This window comes from Rhipicephalus sanguineus, chromosome 5 (assembly GCF_013339695.2).
Source record: "Rhipicephalus sanguineus isolate Rsan-2018 chromosome 5, BIME_Rsan_1.4, whole genome shotgun sequence".
NCBI classification, from domain to species: Eukaryota; Metazoa; Arthropoda; class Arachnida; order Ixodida; family Ixodidae; genus Rhipicephalus; species Rhipicephalus sanguineus.
Genome location: NC_051180.1, coordinates 123,665,337 through 123,678,119, shown reverse-complemented (window position 1 = coordinate 123,678,119; position 12,783 = coordinate 123,665,337). Strand labels below are relative to the sequence as shown.

The window sequence follows — 12,783 nt, the reverse complement described above, 5'->3', positions numbered from 1 at the left end:
AAAGAAGCGCGTGGTTGAGATCTACTCCGCCAGGTGCCGCAAAGATCCCAGCTGCTTCCAGTTTTTCAATGACTCAACCAATTATATTTATTAATTATCCTGATAGTTAATTCGGGCCACTAATAATGCCGCCCGATTGTATGCTTCATGATTTGTGGTGAGATTACATAAAGAAATGTAGATCATCACATATAAAAAAAGCATGTAGGAAAGGGTGTTTCAGCTCCACTAACGTGAAACCTATGGAGGGGCGAAGCGTGCAGTGTGCACCGATCTTTCCCACAACAAGATCACTGCTAATGGCTAATGAGAGACGGAAGAAAGATTAGACACAGAGACCCGCAGTCAGCTTTCAGTTAACATGCACGCTGCGAATCTTTATTGTTCAACTACGCACAAGAGAAATCTGTCACCGAAACTACATTGCAGGTCAAGATCCAGTGCCGGTGAATGGTTGTGCAGTGCGAGCAGTCGGTTTTTAAAGACGATAGTCTTTCTTGGTGAACTTAAACGCAGAAATTTTGGTCTGTCTTTCTGTTTCTCGGCACGTCACTCGATTCAGCCACCCGGCCAAAGTTGAACCACTTGCTTACCGCCCACCCATCTCGAACTGGTACGGCTGCTCCTACTTGTGAACGTTGTCGATCAAAAAGTAAATATTACGCATATCTGAGGCGCAACATCATTAGGCAAGTATTAGGTGGTGTGTTTCTTTAATAGAAAATACATTGATACGCAATTTTAAAGACCCTAGTTTCTTAAGTTGCGCTGAAAATGCGACTGCGCTGAAACTTGTCTTCCTCCGTGCACAAGCTCATGTTGTGTTTCGGTTTCGGTTCAGTATTGCATTGTACGAATGACAGGGGCGCCGCTCTGGCATTCCTGTTTTACCCAGGCGACGTGTAAATAAGAGTTTGTGAAGAGTACTCGAAGAGTGCGGACGTTTCTTCTCCTTCGGCGCTTCGCGCCAAATCGCGTGTTCGGGCTGGCCGGCGTCCCCGCCGGTCGCGTTGGTCACCGCCGGTCTTCACCTGCCGCTGCGCCGGGACTACCAGCCCGCAACACAGCACTCATGTTTCCCGACGTATTGCCAGATGGCGTCCATATCTCACGCAGCGCCTCTTCTATCGTCTTTAGACGACATTTGCAGCGAAGCACGCAGATACGCGGCCATTTTTTTTCAATCAAGAAACTCGCTAGCAGACGCTGCCTGCGTCGGCGTTGTCTCTCGCGGGCGAGGGCGCGTTCTCGTTTCTTGCGAGCTGGTAGTTCAGCGTTCTTCGCAGAAAGAGCGTTTCCATAGTCAACACACGCCGTTAGCTCTCTCTCTCTCTCTCGCCACATGGCGAGCGCTGAGGCGGTGGCGCCCTCCCTTGCGCTCAAGAAAATGGAGCAGACGACGATGCACACGCGACAGCAGACGACGATGCGCGATGCACGCCGACACGCCGAGACCCTAAGGTGGTTCGCCCCCCAACAGGAAGACGCTTGAGCTTCGCCTTCAAGAGTCGAACGCGATGGCGAAATCACCTCCCCCCCCCCCCCCCTTCCCGTTCGCATCGCCTTCTCATTCACTCTACTGCTCTTCGTTTTTCCATGAACACCTCAACCATTCCGCAAGGAAAGGAACGTCTGTGAGCGTAACACTGGCAGCTTCAAACTATCCTAGAATCCTTTCTGCAAGTACCGTTGCGAATTGTCCACTACCCCATAATTCTTCCTTTCGCGTATTGGCCACTAAGTCCCCGTAAGACAACACCTGCACACTTTGTTCATGCTGTTGATCATGATGATGGTTAATTATGCCTGAGCGCTTTGTAATGGGTGGCCCCTTCAAAACATCCAGTCGTTGCGCAATTCACAGGCTTTGACGCCTGGTGCGATTGTACGATTCTGCCACGCAGTAGTTCATGCGTTGACTCTCTTTGCCCTACATGCCATAAATATAGGGTTTCTTTTTTTTTTTTTTTGGAAACAGCTTCGAGTACTGGGGTGGCTTTGTGGTAGAACGCCTGCTTGCCGCGCAGGAGGCCTGGGTTCGGTCCCCACTTAACCTAAGTTCTTAATTCATTTATTTGCATCTATTCCGATTTTCCCCTCACGGACAACGCTGATTTTTTGCTGACAACCACCGATGCCGTAATTTCTGCGAAACGAGCTCTTCAACGCCATCGCGTTAAAAGTATAGCAGCGAGGTGTAATATTTAATGCGTCAATCACAAGTACGTATGCATTTTTTTTTCAGACAGGCATTAGTTGGGGAGATTTGGTAGTGGAGATAGAAAAGTGGGCATTGCTGGTCTTGCGAAGACGTTCACTCATCATGTTCAAGTCCCACACGGCTGAAAATGGAAATGAATGAATCTATATTTCACTGTCGTTCGTTTTTCCTGCTTCTGCTTTTACTATTCATCTGCGTAATTGGTGTTACTGGACTCATTTACATCAAACATCGTTGTCATTAAAACCATCACGATCGTACTATTTCGTGTCTTCTGAAAGACCAAGGCCCTCTGCCACCCTCGATTACGTTTCTCTTAACTAGAACCCTATAGTGAGCTGTTTCACACATTACGTGACTTTGGCAACTCCATTCAACTCAGTGATATTGAGTAAACTCGCAATTCCCCTTTGTTCATTAACACACGATGCCTCTTTGTCTAATAACGAGATACTTACCATTTGTAATGGTATTATCCCGTAAGAGAAAAAATACGTTTGTGTAGTTACAGGTTCCTAAATCATTATAAGAAGCGTTAGCACGGTGGTGCTTACCGCGATCCTTGGCAAATGTGGGCTCTGCGCGCCTCCTGCAGCAGACGTAGGCCAATACGAGGGTGGCGAAGGCCAGCGCCAAACTGAGCGAAGTAGCGATGGGCACCAACAGCGGCAGGTCGCCGTCCGGGCCACCACCGCCATTCACGACCATCAACTCGGGAAGCACAGTGCCTGCGACGTGCACCGAAGATGTGCGGCAGCACGGTAAAGGGAAATGGGTTAGCTAGGCGTCGGTCAACCACAAGCAACATTACTTGTGATCGCAGCAGCTAAACGCCCAAAGACGGTTCCAGAGAAACTGCATAAGTTGGGATTAAGGCAATAAGGGATAGTTATTTCTTTCTAGTAATCGATTAATAAATGAGCAAATCGGGCATAAGTCAGCACAAAAGAAGATACACGGCTGCGCGATTGAACTTCCTATATGACTTTTCTTCGACGGTGTCCTTATTCTCCTGCTTGCGCACTTAGCAATCAGTTACCAGAACATGGGATCAAGTACAAAATTTCGTAACCATTCTTTTCGGTACATTATTACAGGTCATGTTGATTGGCCTGCGTGAGTATAATAATGACATGGCAGTGCGCTATCTAGTGATGGAAAAGAAATAGACGAAATAAACTAATTGACTGCCACGATAAGTTGGTAGCAAGCGCTGTGCTTATTAAGCGAATTAAGGTATCGCAATATGAAAGTGTGATCTGCTTAGTATGTGCACTACATCTAAGTCTAATGGATGTTAACTATGAGCTTACGACTTTATCTTTTCGAGAAGCTAGCAGCTCGAGAAAGCACACATGGTGCTTACTCATGTTGACAAATTAGAGCCTCAGGCCCAGTTAATATTTACGGAACAGTTAGTACCGTTCATTGCAACGGCTAGCGTTGGGCATACTTTTGCGTTTTGTGGAGTTGATAGGCGGGTGATTTTGTTTTTGTTTGTATTCAGAACGGCGCGAATGGACGAAAGGGACGATTTAAAGGCGAAACAAGACAGCGCTTTTTGTCAGGTAAAATTTTAATTGAAAAGAACAGGATTTAAAAGACAATTCCAACTAGCTGGCAATGATATGCAAAGGAGCCATACCAAAGACAAGCACAAAACTGCAACCTTGAAGTTTTGTGACGATTCCTGTGCATAACGTGGCGATTATTTGTGCCGCCATTCTGCGTGGCTCTGAAGATGTCTTTTTATTTTGGTCGCAGCATTTGAGATTCTGTGCAAATGTCTAATGTTTGAGGAAAATAATAATTTAGAACAAGAACACATCAATTCGTTTGAAACCCGCCGCGGTAGTCTAGTGGCTATGGTTCTCGACTACTGACCCGCAGGTCGAGGGATCGAATCTCGGCCGCGGCGGCGGCGGCGTTTTCGATGGAGGCGAAATGCTTGAGGCCCGTGTACTTAAATTTAGGTGCACGTTAAACAACCCAAGGTGGTCGAAATTTTCCGGAGCCCCCTACTACGGCGTTTTCCACAATCATATCGTGGTTGTGGGGCGTTAAACCCCAACAATAAAATAACAAAAATTGGGGGACCCTTAAGCTTCGCCTTTAAGAGTTGAACGCGATAGCGAAATCCGGCCCCTAGTGCGCACTTCAACCACTAAGTGACACACACACGCCCACAGACACACACACGCGCACGTGCTATGTATCTATAGTAATTGTACAGGTTTTCGATCTGTGCTAGAGTGGAGACATATTTCTCACAACGCCTCGCAGATGACAGCACATTACCTAATGTTTGCTGGTTGCTTGATCAACGCCTCCTCTAGGAGGGGTTGGCTTGATATGTTTTCCGCTAGATGGACATAGTTGTCCATTTTTGAAGCTGTCTGAAAGTTCGTGTGCGTTTTTAGCGGCGATGGCTGCACTATCCCGGCTTTTTTTCGAAGCATGGCGTCGCGCAAAAAACGTAGTTTGACGGCCTCGCCAATGCGCCTACAAATCACCGAATGGGCTCATTTTCGTCGTGACACCTGTCGAACAAAATGCGTTAAGGAGACTCCTTCCACTACTTGCCATTTATGTAGTGTTTTTTCCGGTAGCAGTTGCAAGTAAGATCGTGGCTTTGTGGTGGGGCACCTGTTTGCCGCGCAAACGGCCCGAGTTCGATCCTCAATGGGAGCGAAGATTTTTATTATTTATTTTATTTGTATCTTTCTCGATTTTTCGGTCGCGGACGATTTTTCGCTCACAAGCGACGTAGCGACACCGACACCGACGGCGGCATTTTTGCGAAACGAGCTCTCTAACGCTATTGGCCGCGAGATCGAGCGGAGTCGCCGCCTTGCGGCTTCTGGCTGAACCGCGCCTAGTGTGGATTGCTCCATGCGTCGTGTGCTAGCCACGTTGCGTTTGCATGTGCGCGTACGTACGTTTGCATGTGCGCGCAGGTCCTCAAAAGGCGGTTTGTTCCGTTGCGTTAGTGCAACTTTAACCACCCGTACGTATGCCTAACACGATGTAAAGAAGCATTTGGCCCTGATCGGCTGTATATGTACTATTATAAGATCAGTGAGTGCACTTGTCGAAAGTGCTGTGTGTGGTCGTCGTACCCTCCGTTCACGAGAGTCATATCAGTGTAGGTGCCGCTCTGTGGCCCAAGCGCATTGCAAAATGTACTTGGCGTTGTACTAAAGATGAGAAGTATTAAATCTCATGTACACAGCCTTTTAGAGGCTCGGTGATAAAAAAAGGCTCTCGTGCACTTGCGCATTGTGGTTAGGTGCATAACTTCGGGACTGTCGTTTTTAGGTTACGAGACGATCTTTAGTTGTGTACGGTCCTGGTCCCACTACACTTCGGTGCTTAAATTGTCCCCTAAAGAGAACAGAAAATGGAATCACACGGAAATCGCAAAACTGAGTTTCCTTGCGCAATTATAGCTTGTGGCGAAATGTATACATAGACACCCGTTTACTTAGATTAAGTTACGCGTTAAAGAGCCCTTATGGTCAAAATTAACCCAAACGGCGTACTTCACATTTAGGTCGTAGTAGTTTCACGTGAAGCCACATCTTTTTTTCTTTGCATTATCTTGACGTTTGTGTTGCGTTGTTATAGTAGAATGACGGAAGGCAGCGGACATTATTCGCATGAAAAAACGTATTTTGGTCCCGTGAAATAGCCGGGCATTTGTTCCATTACTGTCGTGCAAGTAATCAATTCAAGAAAGTTCCGCGCGGTACAGTTACCTTTGTGTACTGTTACTGGAATAAAAACAAGCGTGTGCGTGTCTCAGTAGCGCTAAAGCGCTGTCAGCCACGTAACTTTCCACAGTAAACATATCAACTGTCCTACATTTCATGGAGAACTGAATAAGAAATTCGGATGAATATTTTAGCACGCAGTGCACATATGGCTATTTGAACTCACTGTGCAGGAATACGGGCTTTCTTTTTGTTGGGGGTTATCCAGATGAACAAGAAGTAAATACTTAATTCAGTCGCACTACAGCAGTGCGTAGTAAGTGGAACACAAGCTAAACATGTACAAATAAAACGACAAAAAATGTCATACATTGCGAAAACGCCGACTGTTGCCGAAGGTGAGCAACCTGTTCGTCGGAAGAATGCGCTTCTCTCAGAAGTAATAGTAACGTTCGGCGCGCTTCGTGCATTAATTCGGAAATGAAGAGCGCACAATTACCAGAAGGCTGCAGTCAAGGCAGTTTGTTTGCCGGAAATCGGGTCAAATCGCTCACAACGAAGCGCTGTTGTGTGCGTTTGTGTACGCGCCGAGAACCGCCTATCCACACTAGCGTGGGACGGTGCTGCCACCTGTAGCCCGATCTCGCGGCGAATCGCGTTAAAATGAATTGTTCTGAACAGAAAGTATTTTTAAAGCTGGTTCCCAGGTAAACAAATGTTAGTCGTTCAGCGTCACGCATTCAGTAATGGTCAGAGTACCTGCGAGCGTGGCCGAAGCCGGTAGCGTCCGGATGACGTACTCGGCTGAGGTAGTGCCGGCCTCTGTGTGCGCCGTGACGCGCAAGTTGTACCAGGTGTCTGGACGTAAGTGGTGCAGCGTCATGGGACCCTCTCGAGGCTGCAGGGCTCGCGAAGCCACCGTCCAGGGTCCCGTGCCATCGCGCGGTCTGTACTCAACGGCCAGGTGCGACACGGGGCAGCCGGATGGACCGGACGCCCAGGAGGAAGGACGAAGGGTCAAGGAGCTCGCGTTAGGCGTCACGAAAGCCTCCCGTTTGGGCGATGTGGGTACTGCGTTCGTATGTCGTACATGGCATATTAAGGTATAGTCCAATTGCACAATTAGACACGAATGAGCACGTGACCACTATAGTCCTCCATAAAGAAAGCGACAGAATCCCAATAAGGAGGGGCGTACGGCAGGGAGACACGATCTCTCCAATGCTATTCACCGCCCTAGATTGGGAAGAATTAGGGATAAGAGTTAATGGAGAGTATCTCAGTAACCTGCGATTCGCTGATGACATTGCATTGATGAGTAACGAGGGAGACGAATTACAGCTCATGATTACTGAACTGGATGCGGAAAGTAGAAGAGTAGGTCTGAAAATTAATATGCATAAAACTAAAGTAATGTGGAACAATCTTGGCAGAGAACAGCGCTTTGCGATAGGCGGCGAGACACTGGAAGTTGTAAAGGAGTACGTCTACTTAGGACAGGTAGTAACCGCGGAGCCGAACCGTGAAAGCGAAATAACTAGAAGAATAAGGATGGGATGGAGCTCATTCGGCAAGCATTATCAAATCATGAATGGTACTCTACCACTATTCCTCAAGAGGAAGGTATATAACAGCTGCATCTTACCGGTACTTACCTACGGATCAGAAACCTGGAGACTTACAAAGAGGGTTCAACTTAAGTTGAGGACGACGCAGCGAGCGATGGAAAGGAAAATGATAGGTGTAACCTTAAGAGACAGGAAGAGAGCAGAGTGGGCCAGGGAACAAACGGGGGTTAAGGACATCATAGTTAAGGACATCAAATCAAGAAGAAGAAATGGATATGGGCCGGGCACGTAGCACGTCGGCAGGATAACCGGTGGTCATTAAGGGTAACCGACTGGATTCCAAGAGATGGCAAATGCATGAGGGGGAGACAGAAAATTAGGTGGGTAGATGAGATTAAGAAGTTTGTAGGTATAACGTGGCAGCAGAAAGCACAGGACCGGGTTGATTGGCGGAACATGGGAGAACCCTTTGCCCTGCAGTGGGCGTAGACAGGCTCCTGCTGCTGATGATGATGATGAGCACGTGAAAGCTTGTACGGCTATGTTAGCCTGCAGCAACTAGATCATTGAGAGCATGTATGTATGTATGTATGTATGTATGTATGTATGTATGTATGTATGTATGTATGTATGTATGTATGTATGTATGTATGTATGTATGTATGTATGTATGTATGTATGTATGTATGTATGTATGTATGTATGTATGTATGTATGTATGTACGTATGTATGTATGTATGTATGTATGTATGTTATGTTTGGCCCTGGAAATCATCATGGCAGACGCCATTGTGCATGGACCTGTCGGTCCGAAAGCGCGAATAGGGCCCAAGGACGTCTCGCAAAAACCTGTTTCCAGATACACCCATACACTCTAAAAAAAGAGTATGTGTGACTCCTTTCGGGTAGTTCTGGCTTGCCACGTATATGAGTCTCTTGAAAGAGGCACGTTAACTCTCTTGCGGGTCACACAACTCAGAAAAAAATCACAGCATATCCACGGGATGAATGATGATGAGTGGGGCGAAGCTACGGAGGCAATCATCTGTAAACCGTGAAACTCTTCCGTGAAATGCGCCCAGTACATAATATAAAGAGTGTGAAACATCGTGTATATATTAAACATCAAACTTTTATTGTACTGTTGGTTTACGTGGTCCCTTCATTATCACTTGTGATCGGTGAAATGCAAGGAAGAAGTCCGCTCCCGAGCGAAAGAGCGCCAAGAGCGACCGCATTCCCCGCTCGCCCTGTGCGAATTAAAGGCAAGGCTAGAGGGAAGACAGGACGCGCGTTCCACGACGCGAGGTTGGTAGCATGCCCAACGAAAGCCAACGGAACGCGATCGTGCAAGTGCTCCGGCTTCGCATCGCCTCATGGTTCCATTTAGCGTCCCAAAACCAAATATATTGCTCAAGGTGTGCCTTGCGTTTTTCGTAGAAATAATTTCTTTATCATGTACATTAAGACGAAAAGTTGAAAGCTCACTAGAGTGTATCGCCCGCAAAGTATGTCTTTTAGTGTGATTTAACTCTCGTACGGCAGGGTCCTCGCGCCGTTGCCGGTCCACCTCGCCCGTTGACGATCGGGCGAGGTGGCTACATACAACTACTACTACTACACTTTAAGAAAAAAACCCGCATTTCCCCGAAGGGGAGTATGAGGAAGTGCGAAGCACGGGGTGATGTTATGAGGGGGCGCGCGCGACTAAACTGCAGAGCCGAGCGAAGGAGACGGCAGCGAGAGAGCACGCGCCAGCCGACCCACGGAGGTCTGGCCGTTTTTAAGTGCAAAGCACTTTTACTGATGATGATGATCTGTCTTCCGAACTCGTTCCAAAGAACCCGCAACGCGTTCAACTTGTTGGCGGCGTTGCGCACGCCCGAGATGGGGCTCAGGTTGTTGTCGAACCACAGTCGATCGCACACCGCGCAGCTATATCCGAAGCTGCGGTCCAGGAAGTCTCGCTTGAAGCGCGCCTCCGGCCGATCGAATTCGAGGGCCCGCGCTCGCTCACGCATCGCGCGTCCCCGCGCCAGATCGGCTTCGGGGTGCTCGGCTCGCTTCGCACGCTTTCGTTCGGCGTCTCGCCGCCGGCCTTCATCACCACAGGCAATGCGCGGGGCGCGCGCAGCCACAGAGCGGAGGGCGGAGCGCGCGCAGTCACGTGGTGCGCGACGGCGTGACGTCGCTGCGCCGTTGCTACAGACGCTCCTCTCCGCTCCTCGCGCCGTTGCTATGGGACGGCGGATTCAGGGTCGCTTATAAAGTGCATTCGCACTTAAAACATCTGGCGTTCTTTCGTTCTGCTTTTACAAAACATCTGGCGTCTTTCGTTGGTTTATTTCATCAATCAACGGCGTTTTGAACAAAATTTTTATTGTTTAATCACGCACAGGAAAAATCTCACCAGGCACTACCTTGGAGGTAAACAATGGCTGCTAATGGGAATGAGAGACAGAAGAAGTCGGCTTTTAGCTAACACTTACACTTCTACTTCTACTAACGTTTCCTACTGGAACATGCCAATGGCTGCTAATGGGGAATGAGAGACAGAAGAATTCGGCTTTTAGTTAACGCGCACGCTGCGAATTTTTTATTGTTCAACAACGCACAGGAGAAATCTCCCACCGGCACCACCTTGGAGGTCAAAGCGTAAGACTTGTTACGGACTACTACGACGACTACGAGGGACGAACGGGTGCCGCCTTAAGGAGCTTCGCCCCTAAAAAGTATAATGACCCCCCCCCCCCCCCAAAGAGTTGACGTGCCTCTTTAAAGAGAGTCATGTACGTGGCAAGCCAGAATTCCCCCCAAAAATCACAGCATATCCACGGAGTGAATGATGATGGCGAAGCTGCGGAGGTTCATCGGTAAACCGTGAATCTTCCGTGAATTCTGCCCAGTACATCATCACCGACGTGAGATCGGGCGCGTTTATACTAAAGGTTCGATGAGGTATGACGACTTGCAGCTCACTTTAATTTTACATGTACGCTGTGAATTTTCATTGTTTAGAAAACCATTACTTTAGAAAACATCTGGCGTCTTTCGTTAAGCCGCTGGCGTCTTTTCGTTATGCTTTAGAAACATCTGGCGTTCTTTCGTTTTGCTTTTAGAAAACATCTGGCGTCTTTCGTTGGTTTATTTCATCAATCAACGGCGTTTTGAACAAAATTTTTATTCTTTAATCACGCACAGGAGAAATCTCACCAGGCACTACCTTGGAGGTAAACAATGGCTGCTAATGGGAATGAGAGACAGAAGAAGTCGGCTTTTAGCTAACACTTCCACTTCTACTTCTACTAACGTTTCCTACTGGAACATGCCAATGGCTGCTAATGGGGAATGAGAGACAGAAGAATTCGGCTTTTAGTTAACGCGCACGCTGCGAATTTTTTATTGTTCAACAACGCACAGGAAATATCTCCCACCGGCACCACCTTGGAGGTCAAGATCTGGTACTAGCGTTACGACTGGTTACGCACTACTACGACTACGAGGGACGAACGGGTGCCGACCTTGCGGGTGTCGCCTTAAGGAGCTTTGCCTCTAAAAGAGTCAAATGACTCTTTTTTCTTATAGTGTAGATGGCGTAACTGTCTCGGTCGCGGACAAAGCGGTAGCCGCACAGTGAAACGGGCAATGGCGGCTCGAGTGTGAATAGGCCCTAGAGTCACTGTAGCAGGGGCGAGTGTGCCAGGTGCTGCCACACGTTCTTTCCCGTGCATCTCTACTCTACGAATAACATAACCACAGACACCCACACAAACCCCCAAAGCATCACAGAAAAACAGAAAACCACAAGGAAAACAGAGAAGAACCGCCGCTCCGCTGTTTATGCAGATTTCACGCTGAGTGCAACTGGGGTAAGTTTTTGTTTTTCGGGGCGACGCTTTTGTATGTGATGACAATACCAGCAGACAGAGAGGCGCCATACTTTCTTACCTCCTCCCTGTGTCCTTGCGAACACGGTGTCACTCGGCTCGCTGCGACCTCTGTCTGCCACAGCCACCACGTAGATGTGGTACTGCGTGCCGCACGAAAGGCCGGTCAGCTCGTGGGCCAGCCAACTGCCGTTGACGCGAGTGGCCGAGGACAACCTCGATGGCGAAGGTGCGTCTCTCGCTCCAGCATCTCCACTGGACCTTGGCTGCGGAGTAGTCACGCGCACCATGTCCCAGGAGCCCTGTTGCCTCTTGTAGTGCACCTCGTACTCTTGAATAGAGAATACATGTTACTGAGTGAGTGAGTGAGTGAGTGAGTGAGTGAGTGAGTGAGTGAGTGAGTGAGTGAGTGAGTGAGTGAGTGAGTGAGTGAGTGAGTGAGTGAGTGAGTGAGTGAGTGAGTGAGTGAGTGAGTGAGTGAGTGCGTGTAGTGAGTGAGTGAATGAGTGAGTTAGTTAGTGAGTGCGTGTACTGAGTGAGTGAGTGGAGTAAGTTCGTTAGTGTACGTATCAGAGCGACAAGGAGAGAGAAACGAGTGTTTGTGTTTCATACTTCGCAGTATTTGGAGCCTTAGATATAAACCAATAGAACCGTGCCAACACAACTAACTGTATACCGCATTTGTGCCACCAGAGATGATTAGCGAAGTGGGGACAGTACCACACATTATACACCCCATCAAATTTCAGTCCAGTGCACAATCTTCCAGTATAGATGCAGCGCTGTACACCGTAACTAATCGAGCAATAATTTAATCTAAACGGTTGAGTGGACAACGAATGGAGCATGCACAAACCAGAAATTGTCTAATTGGGAAGGTCAAGAGATTTGCAATCGATTAATTATTAATTATTGATTAATTAACGATGATTAATCATTAGTGCCAGAAAAAAGAAATAAACATTCGCAGGTGCTCATAGTTGCGAACTTTGTTAGCCTGCTAAGAAATGTTTTGTAAGAAAAAAAAAACAGGCTTTGTTTGCAAGATACATATGGCCCGAAAGCACGGTTCTCATTACGTTACAAACACGCCTTACGTTAATTTTTTTTCTGACAACCAATATCGCACGTACCTCTGCACAGACGCGATAAATCTAGAGACTCGTCGCATTTCAGTATGTAGTTAGCGCCGAGCGTGTGCGAGAGGGTGGTTCGTTTTTTTAATCGTTAGTGTAGCCTCCATGCTTTTCAGGCCTCTGGCCGCGACACGCATAGCGTTGGCAGTTAACAAATATCTTGCGAGCAACTGCCCCTTTTCGAAACAATACTCTCTGTTTGCATGTTTAAGTGGCGCAGCGTTGGCGGTTCGCTTATCTTCACGCATCTCACTTCT

The 12,783-nt window shown here is 47.9% G+C and overlaps 1 protein-coding gene across 1 annotated transcript in view; it reads right to left on the bottom strand.

The window, feature by feature from the left end:
• LOC119394947 (Down syndrome cell adhesion molecule-like protein Dscam2) overlaps positions 1-12,783 on the bottom strand; it is a 168,577-nt gene that overhangs the window by 14,979 nt on the left and 140,815 nt on the right. The window contains exons 28-30 of the mRNA XM_049416027.1: positions 11,452-11,721; positions 6,694-7,005; positions 2,776-2,949 (exon numbers count right to left, since the gene is read on the bottom strand). Coding sequence (XP_049271984.1) covers positions 2,776-2,949; positions 6,694-7,005; positions 11,452-11,721 — 756 coding nt within the window. The remainder of the gene's footprint in view (positions 1-2,775; positions 2,950-6,693; positions 7,006-11,451; positions 11,722-12,783) is intronic.